This window comes from Lutra lutra, chromosome 4, assembly GCF_902655055.1.
Source record: "Lutra lutra chromosome 4, mLutLut1.2, whole genome shotgun sequence".
NCBI classification, from domain to species: domain Eukaryota; kingdom Metazoa; phylum Chordata; class Mammalia; order Carnivora; family Mustelidae; genus Lutra; species Lutra lutra.
The window spans coordinates 9,402,508-9,426,002 of NC_062281.1; the positions used below are offsets into that span (position 1 = coordinate 9,402,508).

Here is a 23,495-nt window from a genome sequence, read left to right on the forward strand (position 1 = left end):
AGAAGGCCGAGAGGCACGCCCGGGAGGCAGATCCACTGGGAAGAGAGAGGGCCCTGTGATGTTGATTTGGCGGAAAGGGAAGCAGTCTGTGGAAGGTGGAGAGGGGACGGGGAAGAGAACTAGGTGCCCGGGGACAGCCTGCGTGTACGCGATGAGCACTCTCTCTCCGAGTCTGTTTCCGGCTCCTTCGAGGCGCGGGAAACGCGGCTGAGCCTGGCCCCGCGCGGCCGCCGTAGAGTCCCCGTTGCCATGGCCGCCAAGGTTCGGTGCGGACGCGCAGAGGCGTGACTGAGAGTGAGAAGTCCTCGGAGTCCGGATCTAGCTTCCCGGGCCCGCGAACCGAAGAGGTGCCATGGGCCGGAGTAAGCGTCCCTTCCCACGAGCCGCCCTCGATTGTCCCCTTTCCCGGCGTCGTCCCGGGTCCCGGGGGCCACACAGCACCGCCGCCCCTTCCCGGCCCGCGCACCCGGGTCCCCCTGGACCCTCTGCCTCTCCGCCCACCAACCGGCCGGGCGGCTTAGCTTTTGCGAAACTCGGGTTCCTCATCTGTAAAATGGGGCGGGCGAGAAAGGCGCGGGGCTTCATGCTAGGGGGTGGTGAGGGTGCAGGGTTTGGCGTCGGAAGTGCCGGGTTCGGGCCCGCGCGTCTCCCCGCTCCCCGGGCGGCCCCGGGCGGGTCCCTGTCTCCCCGGGCTGCAGCCTTCGCACTTCCGGAAGGCGGTCTAAGCGGGGTTGGAGGGAGCCCCCCCCAGAGCCAGCCTCTGCAACCCACTGGCCTGGAGACTTAGAGCCCCAGACTTCTTCACCCTTTTGGGCCTAAACCTCATCTCCAAAACGGAAGCAATAACAGTTTTGTTTTGCTGACCTGGTTAAGTGTAAAATGTGTAAAATGTTTACAAATACACCAACACCGTGCAGAGTGATGGGATTAACGGTCACATATATTAGATTGAACTATTTGCCTACCAGCACCATTTCTGATCTTCCTCTCATTTGTGACAATTTTGTACAGTTCAGCCTAATTGCTCACTTACTGTAAAAGTGCCATAATTAACATTTTTAAATCAAGAGACTGTCCTGGATGATGGGGTTTCTGCCCTGGAAGAGGTGACAGTCTGGTGGAGGGGCAGATGATTTGTAAATAGTAAAAGCCCCATTCCCAAGTGGGTATACTTACTAGTATTCCCTCTTCTCTAAGGCAAGAGACAAAAAAAATTGGAACAACAGCAGTAAAATTTAAAGGAAAACTTTGTTTCCCACCCATGTAATCCTTAGACATTACAAAGGAAAAATGAAAACCTTTGTCCACATAGACTTTGTGTATGAACATTTCTAGCACCTGCTTTCACAGTAGCTAAATAATGGAAACAATCCACATATTCGTCAACATTGGTTGATGGATTAACGAATTGTGAGCTGGACATCGGCGTGATTCCATTTATTACCCGGCCCTAACATGTTCTCACTCTGATAAGAATACTTGGCAATGCTTTGTGTTTCCAGATATTAATAACAACTCAGACCCTGTGTCCAGCTAGTGTCAACGTGATTTGGTATTCCCCCTTCCACAGTGCACTGTTACTCAAGTAAAGGGAGATCAGTCCTTTTGGAAAGGACTTGTACCGTACTCTTGGGGACCCAGCCTCTCTTTTGGTTGGTGGGTTATCAGATAAAAATACAGGACATCCAGTATTTTATTTGCTAAATGTGGCAATCCTAGTTTCAGGTCCAAAAACTGAGGTCTGGAAACTCGGCAAGAAATTGTGAATTTTTATTGAGGCAACTGTCCTTAGCCTTCCAGTCATCAATCCTGGTACAGATTGCATTGTGCCTTTGTTGGCCGCCCATCTGTATTGTCCTCAGGAATGTCGTGTTCTGTTCTCCATCTCCAAAGCCTTCCGTGGATGTGGACGACCGGTCACAACTCCAGCTTTGTCTCATCAAAATATCTGTCCACCTAACTTCTAAAGTTAAATGCTACCTTGCCTTCCTTGTTTCAAGAGTCTGACATCCCAGTTTCTATCAGTTAGCCCAGGTCTAGAACAGCATCTCCCATGGTCAGCCTTGGCCTTGTACTTGTCTAGTTTAGAACTCAGGGTGATGCTGGCCTTGTAGAATTATCTCAGGAAGTATTCTTAATTTTTTAAAAATTGTCTTAAGTTTTATAGAAGCGTTTGGGTATACTCGGTATTATTTTTCCTTAAATGCTTGGTAGAATTTATCAGTGAAGACATCTGTGCCATGGGTTTCTTTGTGGGAAGGTTTGAGCTCCATATTCAATTACTGTAGTAGATACAGGGCTGTTTGGTTTATCTGTGTCTTCCCATGTGAGCTCTGGTAGTGTGTGACTTTTAAGGAATTTTCCCATTTAATCTAAGTTCCTGAATTTATTAGCATAAATTTATATTACTCTCTTACTAGCCTTTTAATACTATACAATCTGTATGATGTGTTTCATTCCGAATAGTAGCAGTCTATGTCTTTTCTTTTTTCACTGATTCAGTCTGGCTAGAAGTTTACTGATTTTATTTTTTAAAGTATTTTTATTGACTTTTCGCAATTGTTTCTGTTTCCATTTCATTGAGTTTTGATATAATCTTTGTTATTTACGTTCTTCTGCTTACTTTGGGTTTAATTTATTCGTTTTTAGTTTCTTAAGGAAGAAGCTAATGTTTGAGACTGTTTTCCTTTCTTTAAGCATTTAGTGCTGTAAATTTTCCTCCAACTTATGTTTTAGCCATATCCCACACATTTTGATATGGCTTTTCATTTTTTGTTCTGTTCAAAATACTTTCTTATTTCCCTTTGGATTTCCTAATGTCCAGTTTTTTTCCATACTTTTTTCCTGGATTTTAGTTATTTTAGGCTGGAGGTTCAATCTTGTCCCTGTGACTCCATCATGTCTGGAACCTGAAGTCCATGTTCCTCTTATGATTAAGTCCTGGTCCTTGTTCTCTGCCCTGTCTACTCTTTGGTTTCAGGAAGCAAACCTCTTTATATGCTGCCAGTATGGTACCCTGGCTTTTTTTTTTTAATGACCAATTAATCACACCCAGCCTTTCCTTATCACTTGTGTCAGCAGCAGACACCCAATACAACTGTCCTTTGAGGTTTTGTTTTTTTTTTTTAAAGACCTTATTTATTTGAGAAAGAGAGAGCACATGTGCACAAGCAGAGGGAGTGGCAGAGGGAAAGGGAGAAGCAGACTCCCCACAGAGCAGACAGCCCAATGCGGGACTCGATCCCAGGACCCCAGGATCCCGACCTGAGCAGAAGGCGGATGCCTAACAACTGAGCCACCCAGGCACCCTGTCCTTTGAGTTTTTAAGTTATGATTATCCCCATAGTTCTCTACTGCCTGATGTGTCACACCATACAGGGGGATTCTCTTTCATTAGTATCCTATTTGCTATAAGTTGAATGTTTGTGTCCCCCAATATTCATATGCCAAAATCTCTCTCCTTTTTTCCTTCTCTTCTCTTCTCTTCTCATCTCTTCCCTTCTTTCCCTTCCCTTCTCTTTCTCTCCTTCCCGCTGTCTTTCTTGCTCCCCCCCTCCCTCTGTTTGTGTGTTTGTTTGTTTGTTTCTTTCTTTCTTTCCTAGAGAGGGTGGGGAGGAGGAGCAGAGAGAGAGAGAGAAAATCTTAAGCAGGCACCACACCCAGCACAGAGCCCAACATGGGGCTCCATCTCACAACCCTGAGATCATGACCTGAGCTGAAACCAAGAGTCAGATGCTTAACCGACTGGGCCACCCAGGCACCCCTCATATGTTGAAATCTTAACCCTCAAAGTGATGGTATTAGGAGGTGGGCCTATGGGAGGTGATTAGGTCATGAAGGGGTAACCCTCATGTTTGGGATTATTGCCCTTCTGAAAGGGGCCCCAGAGACCTAGCTTGCCCCTTCCACCATGAGAGCTTTCCATCAGTGGGGAAGCAGGCACCCCAGACACCAAATCTGCCCGTGTCACAATCTTGGACTTCTAGCCTCCAGAACTATGAGAAATAAATATTTCTTATTTGTAACCCACCTAATTGATGGTATTTGTGTTATGGTATTCCAGACAGATTGACACAGTTCTCTTTGCAACACAAGTGCAAGTGTTAAACATCCCACAGCTACCTTGTGCCAGACACTATCTGGCTCCACCTCCCACCGGTAGTGGTGTCCCCATCGCCCCTCAGGCAGCAGACTCTGACTGCAAAAGCCCATCTTGGTTAGCTTCTGCATTCACATTCCACTTCCAGTGTGTACCCTTCCAGGTTGGGTTCCCCAGGGAGTAGACTTTTCAATGGAGATTAGTGTGCAGGAGGTTCATTAGGGAGTGTTAGTGGAGTGGATAGGGAAGGCAGCAGCAAGACTGGGTAGGGAAGGATGCTGGGCTGTGATGCATTTTAACAAAGGCCATAGCTAACCAACCTGGAAACGGAAGGACCTCTAAACTGGGAATGGACCTTTCGATTTTCCCAAAGTAGGGTGAGAGGGCTGGGCTCTTAGAGCCCACATCAACTGTCATTGGATACAGGCTTTCCTGGGAAGGACCACAACGTTGATTGAGGTGTCTTTTCAGCCGCGTGACTTAGGAAGATGGTGGGCAGCTGAGGGTAGTCTGCTGGCACAACTCCTAGCAGTGAGAAGAACTAGTCCTTCAGTTTTAAAGGAGGGAACTGGTAAACAGAGCATCTGCCATAGCCTGGAGCACCCCTTCCTCATCCATTTATCTGACAAATACCTACTTACCTTTCAAAACTCAGCACAGGCTTCTCCGTGGGGCCTCTTGTGACGTTCCTCCTGCCACTCAGTAATACTGATCATTCCCCTCTTTATACTCCTTGTTCTCTCTGTGTTCTTCTGTCACAGCCTCGTAGCCCTGCACCCACGTTCTTTCATGGCACTCTACGTGAATCACTGGGTTGGGTCTAGTATGGCTAGCGGTGCTTTGTTATGATGACCCGAGTCCGTCACAAAAGGCAGGGTGAATGAGTAATTCTATTTTTAAAAGTGGCCATTGAAAACAATAAAAAAAAAAAAGTAAATGCTGCAAGAGGTGACCTTCTCCTATTTGTCACCCCTTTATCTCTGTTACATTTCTGTTTCACAGTTATATTTCAGGGTGTTTACAAATTCTGTGACATCTGCCCTAAATATACACTACCTATTTTATTCGAACCCAGTGAGAAATAGAGAGCTATTTACAAAACGTAGTAGTATAAAGCTTGAATGAGTGAATACTTCATTATTGGCTCTGGGAGTTTCTAGAACTTTGCTCAATACACTGAAAAGCTTCGTAGAAACAAACATGGCCTGACAACCGCCAGTACTCCAGAAACCTTCTCCTTCTGCCCTTCTCCTCACCCCACCCCAAAGAGTCATTTTATTGCCATTCCCTTAAGTTATTGAAAACCCAGTCATCCCACGGCATTGAAAAGAAGCGTAGGCTGGCTGGTGAGTTTTGATTCAAACTTTGGTTGGATTCCTCGGCACCATTCCAATGAGTGAGATAAATATGAATCTGTGTTTAAAGTGTCAGTGTTCTCAGCCTCTGTCCACTCCTGCAGGTCTTGGCTAGCGCCCTCTGTGGGTGAGACACTTCTCAGAGCCAGATTGGGTCAGGATTTTGCTGTTGGAATTTTTCCAAAATAAGGAAGTGAAAGCACTGTGTTTCATAGAACACCTAGGCACGTTCTTCTGCCATTGGGGTAGGCGTGGCAATACCGTCTCTCTTGAAACGGGGTTAGCGTGACATCCTAACACTTCCAAAGCAGCTTTAAATCCCTGGAATGATTTCTTATCAATGCAGTGATGTATTATGTGGAGTAGGACTTTCTAAAGGTGAACAGTCCTCCTGGGAGTAAAAGAGAGTTTGGTCTAGGTGACCTGATGTGTGAAACTGCAAAATGCTTTCCTGTTGACAAGCATTGGAACACTGTTATTCCCATCCACCACGTAGATGGTCTTTCACATTTCTTTCTTGGGACTCTTGTTTCTTTGATGATGTTTGCCATTGCAGGTGGGGCAGCGCCGTAGAACAGCAGTTTCCCGAGTGCTATAAATGGGGAGCCACACAGTGGAGTCTGTAGAAGAGCTCAGGAAAGTGGTTTCTCTTGAAGAGCTGAGGAAAGGGAGCTCCAGACTTTTGCAGTACTGCCTTCCACTGTGAATCTCCTTTATTTCATCTGTCCTAATTGCATAGAACGTTGCTGTTGGACAAGCTTCCCTTTGGTGCTGAATCACCCGTTGACCCTCCTCTCCTGTGTGTGTGTGTGTGTGTGTGTGTGTGTGTGTGTGTGTGTGTGTGCGCGCAAATTAGTTATTCATGCAAAGGTTCCTCTACTCCCATCCCTTTTAACTGATAGTGATTTTTATCATCTTAATTCTCGTGGTTAGGAGATACAGATCAATGTAATTCCTTCCGAATATCTACATGCCCCTGAAAGGGAGGAGTTGACAATTGCATGAAAGTGATCAAATTACACAGAAAGTAGCAGAGTGGAAAAGGTTTCTTAATTTTAAGAAAGGTGTAGCAAGACAACATAGGAAGGATATTTGGTGTCTGTAGAGGAACATGCTGGCTATTTAGGGTTGGACAAATTGGAAAAGCCTCTTAGAATGTAGAGCTGGAGTGGCCTGTGATCCCTTTAGTGTTTGAGACCCAGCCACTCCCAGTGGGTTGCACAGATGCTGACGTAGCCGTCCCAGGCTGGACACTATGATGCTTTAAAAAGATGCTTTCAGGGGCGCCTGGGTGGCTCAGTGGGTTAAAGCCTCTGCCTTCGGCTCAGGTCATGATCTCAGGGTCCTGGGATCGAGCCCCGCATCGGGCTCTCTGCTCAGCGGGAAGCCTGCTTCCTCCTCTCTCTGCCTGCCTCTCTGCCTACTTGTGATCTCTCTCTGTCAAATAAATAAATAAAATCTTTAAAAAAAAAAAAAGATGCTTTCAGAATTCCCCTGAACATATTGGACTGAACCATACTTACAGATGACAGCTGCTCTGGGATTCAACTTGGGTTTATATCTGCAATATGAATGTTCCACTAGGTCTTCCAGGGCAACTGGTGACCCAGGGAAAGAATAAAATGGATGCTCATGTGTCAAGTTATAATCAAACTGCCAGATAAAATGCATTTTCCTCCCTCAACAAGAGTATCTTTGTGACAACTCAAAAGGCTACGGTTACTCCTTGGGTTCCATGCCAGAGCTTGGAGGGAGGGCAGGGCATCTGGGGAGAGCTGACTCCTGGCCTACCCCTCCCTTCTCTTCCCATTACTGGCTCTATCCTGTCCCTCAAGCCGCTGTATGAAGGTGGATATTCCTGCCTACATACCCATCCACATTTCCAGAAAAGAGCTACTCCTTGGATGTTCCAGGGTGTAGGGATATCTTCAGGAATGAACCTGGAGAAATGGCCAGTGTTGGGCGTGGAGGTAGGCTTGGGCCCATTGGGCAGAGAATTCTCTTGTTCTTCTACCTGGGACGTGTTCTAGAAGGAAAGGCATGGACTCTGGATGGACACATCCTTCTGGTCCCTTTGACTCCAGGGCTGATGACATCAAAAACCCAACCCCCTACTCCATGAATTAGTATAGTTCAAGTTACATATACCCCGCTGGTCACTGAGAGTCTTATTTGTAGTAGTGAATAATTCCTGCATTTCCTTAGGGTAGCTTAAATAACACTGGTTGTGCCATCCCAACCCCCCAGTCCCTGCCGCATCCTTACTAAGAGAATTCTTGTAGATGATTACAGAGACAGCTAATACATGTGACTTTACACAGCAGCTTCGCAGTGCCTTCAACTTGGCTGTACCCATAGATTTATGATCAATTGATTTAAGCTGTTAGAACCAACCTTGGTAGTGAGACGTGTGGAGAGTAGTTTTAATGCCCTTCTCTTACAGGTTTAGTTTTCGGAAAGTTGTTTTCTGCTGAAGCTGGCTTGCCTGCTAGCCATGGCCTCCAGAGGCAGCAGAGAACAGTAGGCAGTAAGGCCCCCAGTGAGCTGGGGCTGGCAGGGCTGCCCTATTAGCCCCTTTCCCTGCCTCTTTGGCCTGCCCCTCCCCAGGACCTGGCGTGCAGCCAGCTCTGCCCACTAGTTGAGCCAAGGCTTAAAACAGCAGGGACATTCCCCATGTACTGTATTGAATCTCTGGACCTTTACACTTCCCCTGTCTTTCTTCCAAAGAGCTGTCATGCAACCCTATCTGCTACCACCAGAAATAGTAGGGGTTCAGCTAGCTGCACACAAATGATCGAGTTCGTACCTGTTTTCACATTTTTCTTTTTTAAAGGCAAACTCCCCCTTTCAGGATCAGGCATGGAAGTGGGGCAGGTGAGGGGCTGTAAAGCACTCTGTCTTAGCTAGAGGAACCTGTACCATTGAGGAAGCCTGAGACGTCCTGAGACGATCTTCCTTGCTCCTGTTTAGGGTGGTGTAGCATAGTGGCTGACAGCTGGTGGTCGACACCAGACTCCTATGCTCCCAGCCAGGCTCTGGCACTTACCATCACGACCTTGGGCAAGTTATTTAAACTCTCTGTGCCTCAGTTCCTCATCTGCTGAGTGTAAATACTCATATATGAACACACGCAAAGCATTTCGGACAGTGCCTGGCACCTCATAAGCAGCAATAAATGAATCTTTATTGTCTCTCTGGCTGGACATGCAATGTTCCACTGTCCACCTAACATGTGGGCATTACAATGAATTAATTATGTTTTTAGTAGCACCAGAAAATACAGGGTTTGTCCACTGTCATCATGTCTTTAACTTGAGTGTGCCTTAGGAAGGGGTTCCTGTCTTGCTCTTGGCTCCAACCTTGGACCAGGGCATTGTCTTCAGCCCCTTGGTACCCCCCTAACAGGACAGCCCCCGTGCTGCAGGGCACTCCTGCCAGAGGGCCAGAGACTTTCCTCACCCTCCTCCTGAGAATGGCTCCTTTTCTTCCTCCCGGAGACAGACCGCAGGGTAGCTGCTGTATAAGATCATAGTGCAATATCTAGGGTGCTTCTCTCTTCTCTCTTCACCTTTAGTGAGATTAATAAATGTCAGTTGAATAAATGGACCTTTCCTTACTGAATGGTGGGCAATGCCTTCCTAGTTTTGCCCTCTGGCAGCCAGACCCTGCCACTCTGTCCAAGTCATCCTATCTTGGTCTACTTAGTGGGTCTCATCCAGTTCAACGTGATATCACCATGGGATTCCATATCAACATTCTCATGGTCATTACCCTCCCACTCTGTCCCGGTCCAGACAGCTAAATGTAGGTAGACCCTGTGCAAAAAAAAAAAAAAAAAAAAAAAAGACAAAAGCTCTCTGACTCACCAAGGTGTCCCCAGCAGGAGGCAGCACCTCTTTGTTCTCCTCCCCTTTGAAAATCCCTGGGTCCTGGAGGACTGACCTCTAACTGGTAATGTAATAATCTCATGATGTGCGCAGGATGGAGATGTAATACGTAACAAATTTTCTTTCAGTCACAGAAGATCTTATTAGACGGAATGCCGAACACAATGACTGTGTAATTTTTTCCCTGGAAGAACTCTCCTTGCATCAGCAAGAAATAGAAAGGCTAGAACACATTGACACATGGTGCCGGGATTTAAAAATCCTCTATCTTCAAAATAACCTCATTGGAAAAATTGGTGAGTCTTCAGGATTTTGTGCTCACAGTTTCTTTGACATTTTGAATGGGAGGACTTTGGGGAAGGCAGTATGATTCTTAGAAGAAGACAACCTGGGTGAAAAAGAGCCATATAGGGGAAATAGACATCGCGGCTCCCGGAAGCTGTGCGTAGACCCTCTCCTGGGGCTCCCACGCTTCTCAGTCCCCTTGCCCAAGGGTCGCTAGGGATGCCATTGAGGAGACGCAAGGGGCCCTTAAGGGTGGGAGCATGATTGTTGACCTGCTCATTTATAGCCTGGTTTTGTCAAAGTCTGAAAGTGGAATAGAGTCCAGGCATTCGTCATAGTTTTGTATTGGTCCATGGAACCGAAGCGTTGTGTGCAAGTTAGACCACATTTAGAGGTTCCCTGGGGTGGCTGGTTCTGCGTGGTTATGGCGAACGTGGATGTGCAAGGCTTTGTGCTGTGTTAGAGTTATCAAAGGGATTCCACGCCTACACCCCTGCTCCCTGCTCCAGTTTGAATGAAATGACAAGTAGACGGATCAAAACATTAGCATTAAACTGACAAAACCTTTTGGAGAAAGTGGCTTAGCCTTCAGCCAAAAGGGCTTCCTAAAACTGCCCTCAAGTTTCATCTGTCCACCTGGCCGCATGCAGGTTCGGCAGTATGTGGGCCCTGTGTAGGGCAGTATGGTCATAGGGGACGAGAGTGTGTACTCTCTGCAGGCAGGGAGACCCCAGAAGCCAGGGAGGGGGGGAGGGGTGTGGCTGGCCATGCCTAGTTCCTTCTCCCAGTTCAGCCATCAGCCAGGTGGGGCCGCCCCCCAATTCCATGGGGGACAAAGAATTAAGTGGTGGAGAGAAGGGAGGCCCATGGAGTCACTCCGAGGGTGTCCTGCCACCAGAAACAGGAGCACTTCCCACACTCAGAAGAGCAACCTGTAGTTTAGTGGCAAGAGGAGGCACAGGTCCTGATGGGCCTGATCCCTCCCTCAGGCGCTGAAGATTGTGTGAAATTAGGTGAGGTCACTTAGCCTTGCGGTGCATATGAGAAACCGTCCCTCAGATGATAGCTGCTACCATTGCTGTCAAACCTGTCATTTATGCAGGCTAGACACATGGAGGTAGGGGCAGGAGCTAGGGGAAAGGGGATGGGCTTAGGGTCTAGGAAGCAGAAGAACACCAACCCCTGTGGGCCAAGGCAGTGGAGCCAGAGGTCAGCTTTTAGGTTGTGTCTGAACTTGCCCTTGTGATGTGCAGTGGTTCTCAACAGGGCGCTTGGCAATCTCTGGAGACTGTTTTGGTTGTGACAAGTCTGTTGGGGGGGAGGGGGTGTGCGACCACCTATACTGCGCAGAGACATTGCTAACCCTCCTGTAGTGCAAGGACGGCCCCACAAGAAGGAACTCCCCGCCCACAGCCTTAGTAGCCCTGAGAGACTCTGAGGGATAGGAGATCCCTGATACCCCTGAGATCTCATCCCTGAGGGTAAGAAACCCTGTGGAGGTGGTTGCCCCTGGTTTGGCGGATAATTAAAAATTGGTCCTCGTGTTGCAAAAAGCCTAGAATTTGCATTATTATTTTTTTTGAAGATTTATTACAATTCTTTATATTTCTTCAGATAATTACTTTCGGCATCTTTCACTTTACCAGAAATTAGAAACTCTGGCAAATTGTTCAATTAAAAAGGCTGTTACAGAAAACCACCAGCTTTTATGCAAGGGGGCATTAACGAGCTGTCCTAATTGTACAGATCTAAAAGAGTTCCCGAAATTTTAATCTCCACAGCTGGGTCCGTCACAATTACTAATTAGTAGCATAGTATTTCAGGCCTTTTCAGAGCTGCGAGAAAGCTTAAATTTTTGCTTCCAAAGTATTCTTAAATTAAACACTCTTTTAAATCCTAATAATGGGATTTTTCAGTGCTGCTCCACCCATAGGCATGCAGGCGCTCATTTAGCAAGCAAAAGTGTTTCTCTAGGATTCACACTTGCTTTGGTGCCATTGAGGTAGAAGTTTGCAGAATAGTTGGCTCTCCTAAAACTCTTCCTCGCTGGGAGATGCAGATGGGCTGGCAGGTGGTGGTGGGAGGCAGGGCCGTGCTAGCTTACGGTTGCACCAAGTCTGAGCTGAGGACCTTCCAGGGTCTTGTTTTTTTTATTTTATTTTATTTTATTTTATTTTATTTTATTTATTTATTTGTCAGAGAGAGAGAGAGAGAGCGAGCGAGCACAGGCAGACAGAGTGGCAGGCAGAGGCAGAGGGAGAAGCAGGCTCCCCACAGAACAAGGAGCCCGATGCGGGACTCGATCCCAGGATGCTGGGATCATGACCTGAGCCGAAGGCAGCGGCTTAACCAACTGAGCCACCCAGGCGTCCCTCCAGGGTCTTGTTAAAGTGGGGCTCCAGCCCCATCCCGGACCCACTGATTGAACCTGTGGGGGTGGGTTCCCCAAATCTGCGTTTGTAATGGCTTCCCAGGGAGCCCAAGGCCTAGAGGTAAGAGCAGAGCCACTTACACTGGGGGATGACTTTGGTCCACCTCAAGTCTGTGGGTCTGGTGATAGCAGTTGGTGAGAACTGCTTCCGGGGTGGTTTGGGCTAGAACCATGGTTTGGCAGACTCCCTTCCTGCGTCCAACAGGCGCTGTACATTTTTATCTGTAGAGCCATTTTTTTTTTCCTGACCAATTTGGCTCATTATTCTTGAGGGATAATTTAAGAAATCCTTCCCAAACAATTTTTTTTTACCTACCAAAAGACTCTTTTCACATTTAGAGGGATGTACATATAACAAATGTGGGGAAGGGACAGGTCTTTTATTGTAGGCTGGCAATTTTAACGATAATAACATAAAAATGTAGATATTTTTGTTCAGGGTACAGACTGCACACTCTGTTGGTCATAATCCTGGGCACATAGAGCTCCACATATCTGTTGACGATTGAATGCTCAGGTGTCACCTGGAGAACCTTCTAGAAACATCAGGATTACTTAAAATCATCTAATTGCTGAGAGAGATGTTAGTAATTTATTCTAAAATCCTCAGTTTAGAAAATGAGTCAACTGAGGCTCAGAGGTGAAGTGTTATTCTTAGGTCTATGTGAACAAATACATGATATTTTATAAATTTTAAATGAAATGTAACGATGGTAAGGGTGATGATGACCATAGCCATCCTGTTTGATCTTCCTCATATCAATGAAAAGTGGGCAGAAGGAGCATTATTTAAGTGAGGGGTCCTTTCCATGCACATTCCCTAGCAGGGTTCCCCACGTTCATGTCCTCTTAGAAGGAAGTGTTCTTTTAGGGTGTAGTGTAATGATTTAGTGCCAAGCTCTGGAGTCAAATTTCCTGGCTTTACCATTTAATCTTGAACAAGTGGGTTAAGTCTCTGCACCTTGTATTCTTATTTGTAAAAGGGAGCCTACAGTAATTTTTACCTCTTAGGGATATTATAAGGATGAAATGATGACATATATGCAAAATGCCTAGAAAAGTACATGGCATATAATAAGGCCTCGACAATATTAGCTATGGTATTATTAGCGTTTTTAAATGTTGGGTAATTCCTTCTTTCTGCTCCATCAGTCCCAGTATGGGCTCCATCCTACAGCCGGTTTCCTCATGTCTGCGGGATGACTCTGGTAGCAATCAGGATATAACTTTCTTCCTTTTTCACATCCAGCAGGAGAAAGGAAAAGGCAGTCCCCAGGCATGGGGTATAATAGATCAATGCCTCTCATTTGACTGGGAGCATTGATGTGCATGTGTTCTTCTCCATCACTTAGCTGCCAGGAAATGGCTGTGGGCTGGCTGGCTGAAGCCTAGGTTCCTGAGCTGTCCTTCGCAAGGGACCTGCTATTGCACTGGCCCAGCTTGGTTAAGTCAAACTCCCCGGAGTTAGAACTGGCTAGAGACAAGAGCAGAAGTTTGTTCTGTTAGGAAGGATGGAAGAAGAAATGATGCTGCATTTGGCAACCAACAATGTCTAATGTCCTGGTGTAGACATGAAAAGCAACATGGTTTTGATAACCATACTAATGCTTAGATTCCTGATATCATTTTCACAGCAGATTATGTAAAAATAGCTTTTATCTTGAAGGTTAATTAATTACATTTTTGTATATTTTAGAAAATGTTGGCAAACTCAAGAAACTTGAATATTTGAATTTAGCTTTAAACAACATCGAAAAAATTGAAAATTTAGAAGGTAAGAATTTTCTTTCGATATTTTATTATGAATTAAAATTGAGACTTACAACTAAATTTAAACAGCATCACTTAATAGGCATACTTTTCAAATTAATATTTAAGTCTTTTGTTTACTAACAAAAGACTTAAATATTTGTGATAAAAATATTTGTGATAAAAATTCAAACAATAACAAGGTACATAAATTTGAAAATGGAAGTCCACTTCACCCCTCCTAACCCAGCTTCCTTCCCAAGGGTAGAAGGTAGTTTTGTTTCATTTGCTTTGTATCAATGGGATCATACTATGAGTATTGTTTTGAAAATTGATTTCGTCTATGAAATTACCTTGTTCTTTGATATCCAGGAAATGTGGGGGCTCTCTACCAGAATGGTGGTACACCGATTTATCTCCCAAATTTTCTGCAGACAGACATTTGGGTGGTTTCTAGCATTTTGTTATAATAAGCATGTCCACAATGAGGATTCTTTTACAATTCAATCTGTGTGCATGTGTTTTTTTTTTTTTTTTATAGGACAGACATTTAGACATGGAATTCCTGGGTTTAAATATACACCTTTTGAAAAATAATGCCAAAATTTTTACCGAAAAGGTTGTATTAATTTACTTTTGTACTGGTAGTCCATGTGACAACATTTGTACTCAAGCTCACTAATACTTTTTATAAGCAATCTTTTTTTTTTAAATGGGAAGACATTGTTATCAAATAATTTTTTAAATTTGCATCTCACTATTATTGAATGTCCATATCCTTCTGATTTTTATTGAGTATTTGTATTTCATATTTTTTGGTCATTTTTCTATTGATTTATCTTTTTTTTTAAATGTGCTCTAACACATTCAAGATATTAATCCTTTATGTATGTATGAGTATTTTGTCTTAAGTCGACTACTTTTCTTTTGTTCCAGTTATGATGCTAATACTGTTCAGAAGTCTTACATTTTAGTATACTCAACTTTATCAGTCTTTTTTCTTTATAGTTTATGAATATAAACATATTCTATATTCTGGTTTTAATTATATTTTTTTACATTTAATTTATCTAGTGCATCTCAAATTAATCACACAAAAGAAGGAACCAATGTATTTTTGGGATAAAGAAAATGTGATACACACACACACACACACACACACACACAGTGGAATATTACTTGGCCATAAAAAAGGACGGAATCTTGTCTTTTACAACAACATGGATGGACCTTGAGGACATTACGCTAAGTGAAATAAGTCAAAGACAAATACCATATGATCTCACTAATATGCAAAATCTAAAAAACAAAACAAAACACCAAGCTCAGAGATACACAGAAGAGAAGATTTTGTGGTTGCCAGAGGTGACGGTAGGGGGTGCAGGCAAGATGGATGAAGGAAGTCAAAATGTACAAAATTTAAAACTATAAAATAATCAAGTTTTGAGGCAGTACTGCACCGCATGGTGACCATAACTAATAATGCTGTGTTGCGTATTTGAAAATGCTAAGAGAGTGCGTCTTTAAAGTTCTTATCATAAAGAAAAAAATTCTGTGATTCGGTAAGGTGACAGATATTTTTTTTTAAGATTTTTTTTTATTTATTTGACAGAGAGAGATCACAAGTAGGCAGAGAGGCAGGCAGAGAGAGAGGAAGGGAAGCAGGCTCCCTGCTGAGCAGCGAGCCTGATGCGGGACTCGATCCCAGGACCCTGGGATCATGACCTGAGCCGAAGGCAGCAGCTTAACCCACTGAGCCACCCAGGCGCCCCAAGGTGACAGATATTAACTAGACTTCCGGTGGTGATCATTCCGTGATCTACACAAACATTGAATCACTATGTTGTATACCTGAAACTAATATGATGATGTATGTCAATTATACCTCAATAAAAAATAAGGTGAATGTGGAAAATTGTATTTCCCCCAAAATGTCTCTTAACTGAAATATTTGAACGATTTATTTTGTAAATGATACAAAATTCACATACCATAAAACTCACCATCTTAAAATATACAAGTCAGTGGCTTTTAGTATATTCACAAGATTGTATACCCATCATCACTATCCAGTTCCAGAACATTCCATCATTCCATACCACACCCGGTATATGTGTATGTGTTGGCCCCAATCCACTCCTTGTCTCCATAGATTTTCCCATTCTGAACATTTCATGAAAGTGGAATTGACAATATGTGGTCCTTTTTGTCTGTAGCATGATGTTCTCAGGGTTTATCCACACTGTGGCACATATCAGTACCTCCTCCCCTTTTGTGGCTGGGTGACGTTCCATTGTGTGGATGCACAACATTTTGTTTGCCCACTTGTTAGTTGATGAGCATTTGGGTTGTTTCCACTTTTTGGTTATGAATAAAGTTACCATGAACACTAATGTACAAGTCTTTGCATAAATGTGTATTTTCAATTAATTCACTATACACCTGGAACTGGAATTGCTGGGTCACGTGGTAACCCTCTGTTTAACTTTTTAAGGAGCTGCCGAACTGTTTTCCAAAGTAGTAGCACCATTTTACATTCCCACCAACAACTACTAAGTGCTCCAACTTCTCCACACCTTCGCCAACACTTGTTATTTTATGTTTGTATTTATATCTTTGTTTTTATAGGCGCCATCCTGATGGGCGTGAGGTGGTGTCTCATCGTGGTTCTGGTTTGTGTGTACCTAATGACTGATGAGCTTGGGCATTTTTTATGTGCTTATTGGCCATCTGTATACTGTATCTGGAGAAATGTTTATTCAGAACCTTTGCCCATTTTCTAATTAGGTTATCATTTTACTGTTCAGTTGTAAGGCCTATTTATATATTTGGGATAGTAGAATCTGGTCAGATATATGATTTGTGGATACAATTTCTCATTCTGTGGGTTTTCTTGTCAATTCTGATGGTGTTCTTTGGTGCATAGTGGTGTTTTCTTAAATAGTTTCATTGAGGTATAATTGATATACAAAACCTGCATGTATTTAATGTAAACAGTTTGTTGAGTTTGGATATTATGGACATACTGTGAAACCCATCACTACAGTCAAGGTAATAGACATACCCATCACTTCTCTTTAATCTCATAACGCCTAGAACTCTTTCAAATGGATTTTTCTTGTACTAGATTGATCTTCCATTTCCCTTACCCTGTATTCCTTATTTAAACCTCTTTGTCTTGTTATTCTACATTCTGGAAGGTTTCCTGTTTTACTTTGCAGGCTTCTATTTTGTGCTTTTATTTTATTTTTTTTAAATGCCTGGTAACACTTGGTGTCTGTTCATAATCATGATGGATTTGGCTGATTAGGTGTCTGGTGCGGGCTCATTCTGTGGTTGTGAGCTTCTGTTTCCACATCCGGCCCCTCACTCAGCTGGCAAGGCTACTGGGGGCTCTGTGAGCGTGGGTAGGTCATGGCCACTGGCAGGCTTGAGTCTGGAGTACAGGAGCATGAAGCAGAGCCAGGCGAGCTGCTCTCCCACCCCACTCCCATCTGCCAATAACCAAAATTACGAAGACTTTACTTAGGGTATGGTGGATTTTAGCCTGTTTGCCTCCTAGTGTAGAAGTGGGTATTTTGGTGACTCTCAAGGTTATACAGCAACAAGATGTAAGTATTCATCATACGTTCCGAATTTTCATCCTCAAAACTTAGAATACTGTCATGATCAAAGGCCCCAAAGCCATCTTCAGTGCTGGAACTGGGAAGATTCTGTCCATCATGGGCATTTTTCTGCATTAGAAATGGAGTCATCATTCTCCTCTAGCCGCCATTCTATAGCCCAATTCTGCAGTCTCATGTGAACAAGTGGAATAACAAAATTTATTGTGTATGCATGTTTTGTGATAGTAAAATGTCGGTCTATAACGTCAGAGAAATAATTAAAACTCTCACTCTCAGTTGGTATGTCCGGGACTTGTTTTGGTTAAGAAAGGATCTTGGGAGAGTTGTTTTCCCGTGTTTTGCTCTTCTGCCACGAGAGGGCAGCATCGTCACTATTGTCTTTTTGAGCTTTGGGAACTGTAGTCCACAGCCCTCTGCTGGCCTCTACCTGGGCACTTCTTGAGAGCGCCACATTACAGCTCTAAGAAGGAGGCACTGGGTGCAGGGTAGTTTGAGGATATGTTTGAGGGGATAGACAGTAGGGAGGGAGGATGCTGCATATCTATCTGCTGGTAAGTATGAACTCTGTTTAAAGGTTTAAGGTGAGAGGAGGAAGATGGCTCATCTCGCCCACTTGAGTAATTCTCAGTATAATTTTAAAGATAAAATGGATTTTTGCTTGTTTATTTTTTTGTTTTGCTGGCTGGCAAAAACGAGCTAGCATACTTTCTCCTCTGTTTTGGATTCACTGGGATATAATAAATTGCCTTCTTTTTCTATCCCTCTTCCTTACCCATTCTAACCTGGAAGGAGAGGTGGGGTTTCTAATAGTGTGAGGTTCCCCCTGGGGAAATCAACATTGTCAATTTTGATGACCTTCTCACCACCATGAGCCACTGAGGTGGATCGTCGAAGAGCAGATGGACTGTGGTCCTCAGTTGACGGAAGGAGTACCTAACTCCAAAGAAGAGGCTTTCTCAAGCCTGCCCAGTTCAGCAAGAATTGTTTGTTAGGATGACAGATGTGGTTTACTTTCTTACAGGTAGGCCAAGCAGAAGAATAATTAATATTTATCATTTGAAAAATATAATGAACATTTGGAAGGTCCTTCATCTACAACGTTACAGCAAAATCAAAAACATGTAAATTTTTGAACATGTTGGAGTCTTCTAAGTGTCACCGTTTTCTTCCTTTTGTCCTTCCTTCCTTCCTGTTCTCAAAATATGGGGAGATGACTGGGATATAAGCCATATTGCATACACAAGAGGACAAGAACCTGAGCTGGCCTGTTGGTAATAGGATTACAGTGGATAAGAAGTAGGTGGGAAGAATGTGGGGATTGAGATCTGCAGGGATTGGTGACTGATGAAATGAAGGGGCTAAGAGAACAATTTAGGTTAACACTCAAGTTAGTTATGACTTGACTTTTGGCATCTGACATCAAAACGGTGATGACATTAATAGGATGTAGACATCAAGGAGGCAGGAAAGCTGTCTTGAGGAGTGGAGAGTGAGAGAAAACATGAAGAGTTCATTTTTAGACACATTGAATAGGATGTCTTACAGGCATTTGGAAATAGGAGTATGACATTCAGTTCAATGATCAGATGTGAGGTTATTGTTCGGGACTCATCAGAAATTGGGAACATGACTATTGTCATCAAGAGAAACATGAGACAGAATACTGGGTCAAGGATGGAAATCTGGGATATGTTACCATTGATGGAGTGGAAAAGTCTGTAAAAGGGACCAAGAGTAATAAGCTGAATTATAAAAGAGAACAAGGAAAGATTAGTATCATTGTTTCTAAGACCACTGAGGCATTTCGAAGAGAATTCATGGTCGGTTAAGAAATGTACTTGACATGGGATGCCTGGGTGGCTCAGATGGTTGGGTGTTTGCCTTTGGCTCAGGTCATGATCTCTAGGTCCTGGAATCAAGTCCCACGTTGGGCTCCTGGCTGAATAGGGAGTTTGCTTCTCCCTTTCCCTCTGCTTCTCCCCCTGCTTATTCTCTCTCTGGTCTCTCTCTTTCTCAGATGAATAAATAAAATCTTTAAAAAAAATGAAGTGCACTTGATATGATGAGCAACAGGTGATTTATGGAATTGTTGAATCACCTATTATACACCTGAAACTAATATAACACTGTATGTTAACTAACTGGAATTAAAACAAGAACTTAAAAATAAAGATAAAAAGAAAAATAAAATAAAGTTTTTAAGAAAGAATTCATGGCGGGGCACCCAAGTGGCTCAGCGGGTTAAGCCTCTGCCTTCGGCTTAGGTCGTGATCTCAGGGTCCTGGGATCAAGCCTCGAATCAGGCTCTCTGCTCAGCAGGGAGCTTGCTTCCCCCTCTCTCTGTGCCTGCCTCTCTGCCTACTTGTGATCTCTCTCTCCCTGTCAAATAAATAAATAAAATCTTTGGGAAAAAAAAAAGAATTCATGGTCAATCGTGCCATAAGCACAGACTGTTCTAGTGACATAATGGATTGAGAGGGGTCTGTTAGATTTATCAACATGAAGATCTCCTTTGTCACCTTTCGAGGAGCAAATCTAGTAGAATATTGAGGGTGGAAGCCAAAACCAAGGGCTCGAACAGTGAATGGGGATGGAGAAAGAAAGAACCAGAGCATATTGATATCAGCCGGCTTATAACAATAGACATTGCCTACTTCTGATTCTGCCTGCTTCTGCAGATTCACTTCTTTGCTCCCAATTTTTTTTTCCCCTGGAATGACCATTTTTTTTCTCCTTTCTCCATATTAGACAAAAGCTTTCTCCATATTTAGCCACTTTATCCTGAAGTCCTGGCTCAGTAACTTGGTCATAACAGGTACTGGGGAATAACTCCTGGATGAATGGATGAATGAACACAGGGATAGATGACTCAAGGGTGAGGCCCTACATCTGGAAGCACTAATGCAGAATGATCTTACTTGGAAGATTCTGGTTTGGGATATGACTAGATAGGAAGAAAACATGGAATTCTGGACAAGGCGGAGTCAGGTGCTAGCATCAAGAAAGGGTAAAGAAGAAAGAACACTAACATTTAATGAAGCTGGTTCCATCGTATAGCCTTTAACAATAAGAACCTTGCCCAAGGTGACATGATTGCAGAACTATGAACCCATCTGAATCAAAATCATACTGGTGAGTTTACTGTATCAGGAACCAAAGTTTGCCCTAAGTTACACAGCCACAAAACAACAACAGAAAAGCAAGATAGAATCAGGAAGCCTATGGGAGGGCTGGAGCATGTAGATGTTTGAAGAAATGGTGCACAGCAAGATAGGGCTGGGTTTTCAGCTGGAGATGGCTCTCTAGGTATTAATGGACACAAAATCTGCCAGGTGGATCCAACAAGCATGAGCCAGCCACAGGAAGACAGCCTTCTACTGAACCTAGCTCGCAGAGGCTGCTGTGTAAACCAGATCAACTCTTCCTAAATCCACAGCGAGGAACTGCAAACTTTTGCTCATGGGAAAGCAAGCATCCTTCTTCCCCCATAAGCACATTGTCCAGCATAATCCCAAGAGTGCTTATTGGGTCATTTCTCATCCTAGCTAATGTTTGCTGAAGCTCTCTAGGTGACAGGTACTGTGCTAAGTACCTCACCTGAATCATCTTACATTGTCTTTATAGCAACCCCTGAGTTGGGTACCAATGCTGTTTGTAAAACTGCAGAGGCAAAGGCTGAGGCTTGTAACTTATCCAACATCATACAGCAAGGATGTGACCAAGATGGAATTTGAACTCCGATCTGCTTAATACTAAAGTCTGCATTCCTAACTATCAGGTTCCCATGGGATGTGAGGGAAGAGAGTTGATTCAGATTTCTGTGGCATCCAGCCATCTCTACAATGAAGGCGGATGGGGCAGATCTTCTACCGTCTTTGCATCGGTGACTCATCCTTTTTCTGTTACTCGTCTGAGGACCAAACTCTAACTCTTTACTGTTGTTGATACCTCCAGTGCAGTTCTTAGTGGTCTTGGAGTCATTCTGTCCCTTCAGTGTGGCTTTATAAATATTAATTCTGATGCCTGGGGTTTATGAAATGCTATGCCTTTTGGAGACCCCCTCCCGCCATCACCCTTCACGGAGAGATGTGTCCTACCCACCTGGCAAAATCCTCAGAACAGAGTGCTGGTATCCTCTCTAGAAGGACCTTTGTTCTGATGTTGTGTCCTCTCTAGCAGCACATGGTGACCAAATCCGCATGTTACCCAGCCCAGGGCTTGCAGATACGGGCAGGGAAAGTGATTTCCCCTGGCTGGAGAGACGAAGGGGAAATGCACATAGAAAAGCGAGTCAGGGCTACCCTTTGAGTTGGTATTTCTGAAAACGCATTTCTTGGTAAGCCTTATAATTAATCATCATACTTAAAATATTGCAACTGTTGTTCCTGCTTTGAGCTGTTGTACACATTTCGAGTGTGATTTTTTTTTTTTTTGCTTTGTTTTCTTTTCACTTCTTTCAACAGGATGTGAATGGCTGACAAAACTCGACCTGACTGTAAATTTCATTGGAGAGTTGAGCAGCATTAAAACCCTAAAGCACAATATCCACCTGAAGGAGCTCTTTCTCATGGGTAACCCGTGTGCTGACTTTGACGGCTACAGGCAGTTCGTGGTGGCAACTCTTCAGCAATTAAAGGTATACTCATATTAATGATGCAGAAATCTCAGAGAAATGAAAACAAGCAACGTGTTATAATGCCTATTTATTCACAGCATTGTCAGGGAATGTGTGGTTTTAGAGAACGGAATATTCCAGAAAATCAGAACTAATCCTTCCGTTTACTGAAACTTTGAAGTTGTTTTAATGGATTTAATAAACTTTTGGAAAATAAATACATTTCTCCTTTCCCATTCAAAACACAACAGGGCTTAGCTGAACTATTTCTTGATGAATGCAAATCATAGTCATGGAGGGCGTTCATCATTACTAATAGCAAACTGAGAGCTGAGAGTTTTTGAGGTGATGAGCTGTATACCTTTGTATTGCGTTGTCTTAAACTACTGTGCTTCTACAACTTTTTTGCATTGATTTCCCTTAGCTCACTCTCTGTGCTAGTGGTTCTCAGACTTTGCTACTCTTTGGAATTCTTGGGTGGTGTTTGCTGAGCCACACCCCAGAGTTTCTGATTCATTGGTCTGATGTAACACCCAGGATTTTCCATTTCTAACATACTTTCCACTGGCACTGATGCTGCTGGTCCAGGGAGGTCCAGGGACCTCATTAGAGAGCCTTTGCTCTATGTGTTAACCTGTTATGCCGTATCTCCCCTCACCTAATGTTTCTGAAGCCTGGGGAAAAACAGGTGGTTTCTAGAGAAATCATGTACCTGATTATATTCAACTAGTAATGCGAATTTTCATGTAATTCCAAGAGTTTGTGACCTGCATGCAGTCCAATGCTTCTGCAAGGAAATGCAAGAATGCATTGGCTTCATGATAGGCATTTTCTTTTATTCTCAGAGGACGTTTGGTTTTAGACTGCTGTGTTCTGCATAGATGAGGTTGATGGATTTATGGAACACATTTCTTCTAATGTAATTTTTTTTTTGATTAAGAGAATGAGTGACTCAGGTAATTGAATCTGGAATATATATTTAGAATAAAATGATATATTAGCTCAAGCATAACCCAAGCGGATCATCACTATATGCTGACGTACTAAAAACATGAATGATGAGAACAGAATATTATAGAAATGGATCCTGTAGCATACTACTGTGAGCCACTTCCCTGGAAGCGTGCAGGGGCCCCTGTTGCCGCTGTGCATTCAAGCTGGAAGCTGTGATAGCTGTTGGCCAGGTGCCTGAAACCTGCAGCCCATGTGAGTCCTTATATCCAAAATGTACTGCAAATTGTTTTTCTAAATATCAAGACATTATAATTTTGATTTATAATTTTACTGATCCTGATTAATTTTTTAAAATTTGTGTTTTACCCAATCTTTGTATGATTTTCCTTTTGTATTTGTTTCCTACTGTTGTGGTACTGAATTGCCATAAACATAGTAGCTTAAAACAACACAAATTTGTGCTCTTACCATTCTGGAGTCAGATGTCTAAAATT

The 23,495-nt window shown here is 43.5% G+C and overlaps 1 protein-coding gene across 4 annotated transcripts in view; it reads left to right on the top strand.

Annotated features, from left to right (window-relative positions):
* Positions 1-200: 200 nt before the first annotated feature.
* The window catches only part of DNAAF11 (dynein axonemal assembly factor 11), a 72,562-nt gene continuing 49,267 nt past the window's right edge, over positions 201-23,495 (top strand). For 2 of the 4 annotated variants that reach the window (XM_047728121.1, XM_047728122.1), the window contains exons 1-4: positions 213-362; positions 9,470-9,637; positions 13,754-13,831; positions 21,896-22,068. In XM_047728121.1, the coding sequence (XP_047584077.1) occupies positions 353-362; positions 9,470-9,637; positions 13,754-13,831; positions 21,896-22,068 (429 nt within the window). In that variant the 5' untranslated portion in view covers positions 213-352. Of the gene's footprint in view, positions 363-9,469; positions 9,638-13,753; positions 13,832-21,895; positions 22,069-23,495 lie in introns of all 4 variants that reach the window. The other 2 variants (XM_047728120.1, XM_047728124.1) reach the window with 2 other exon arrangements.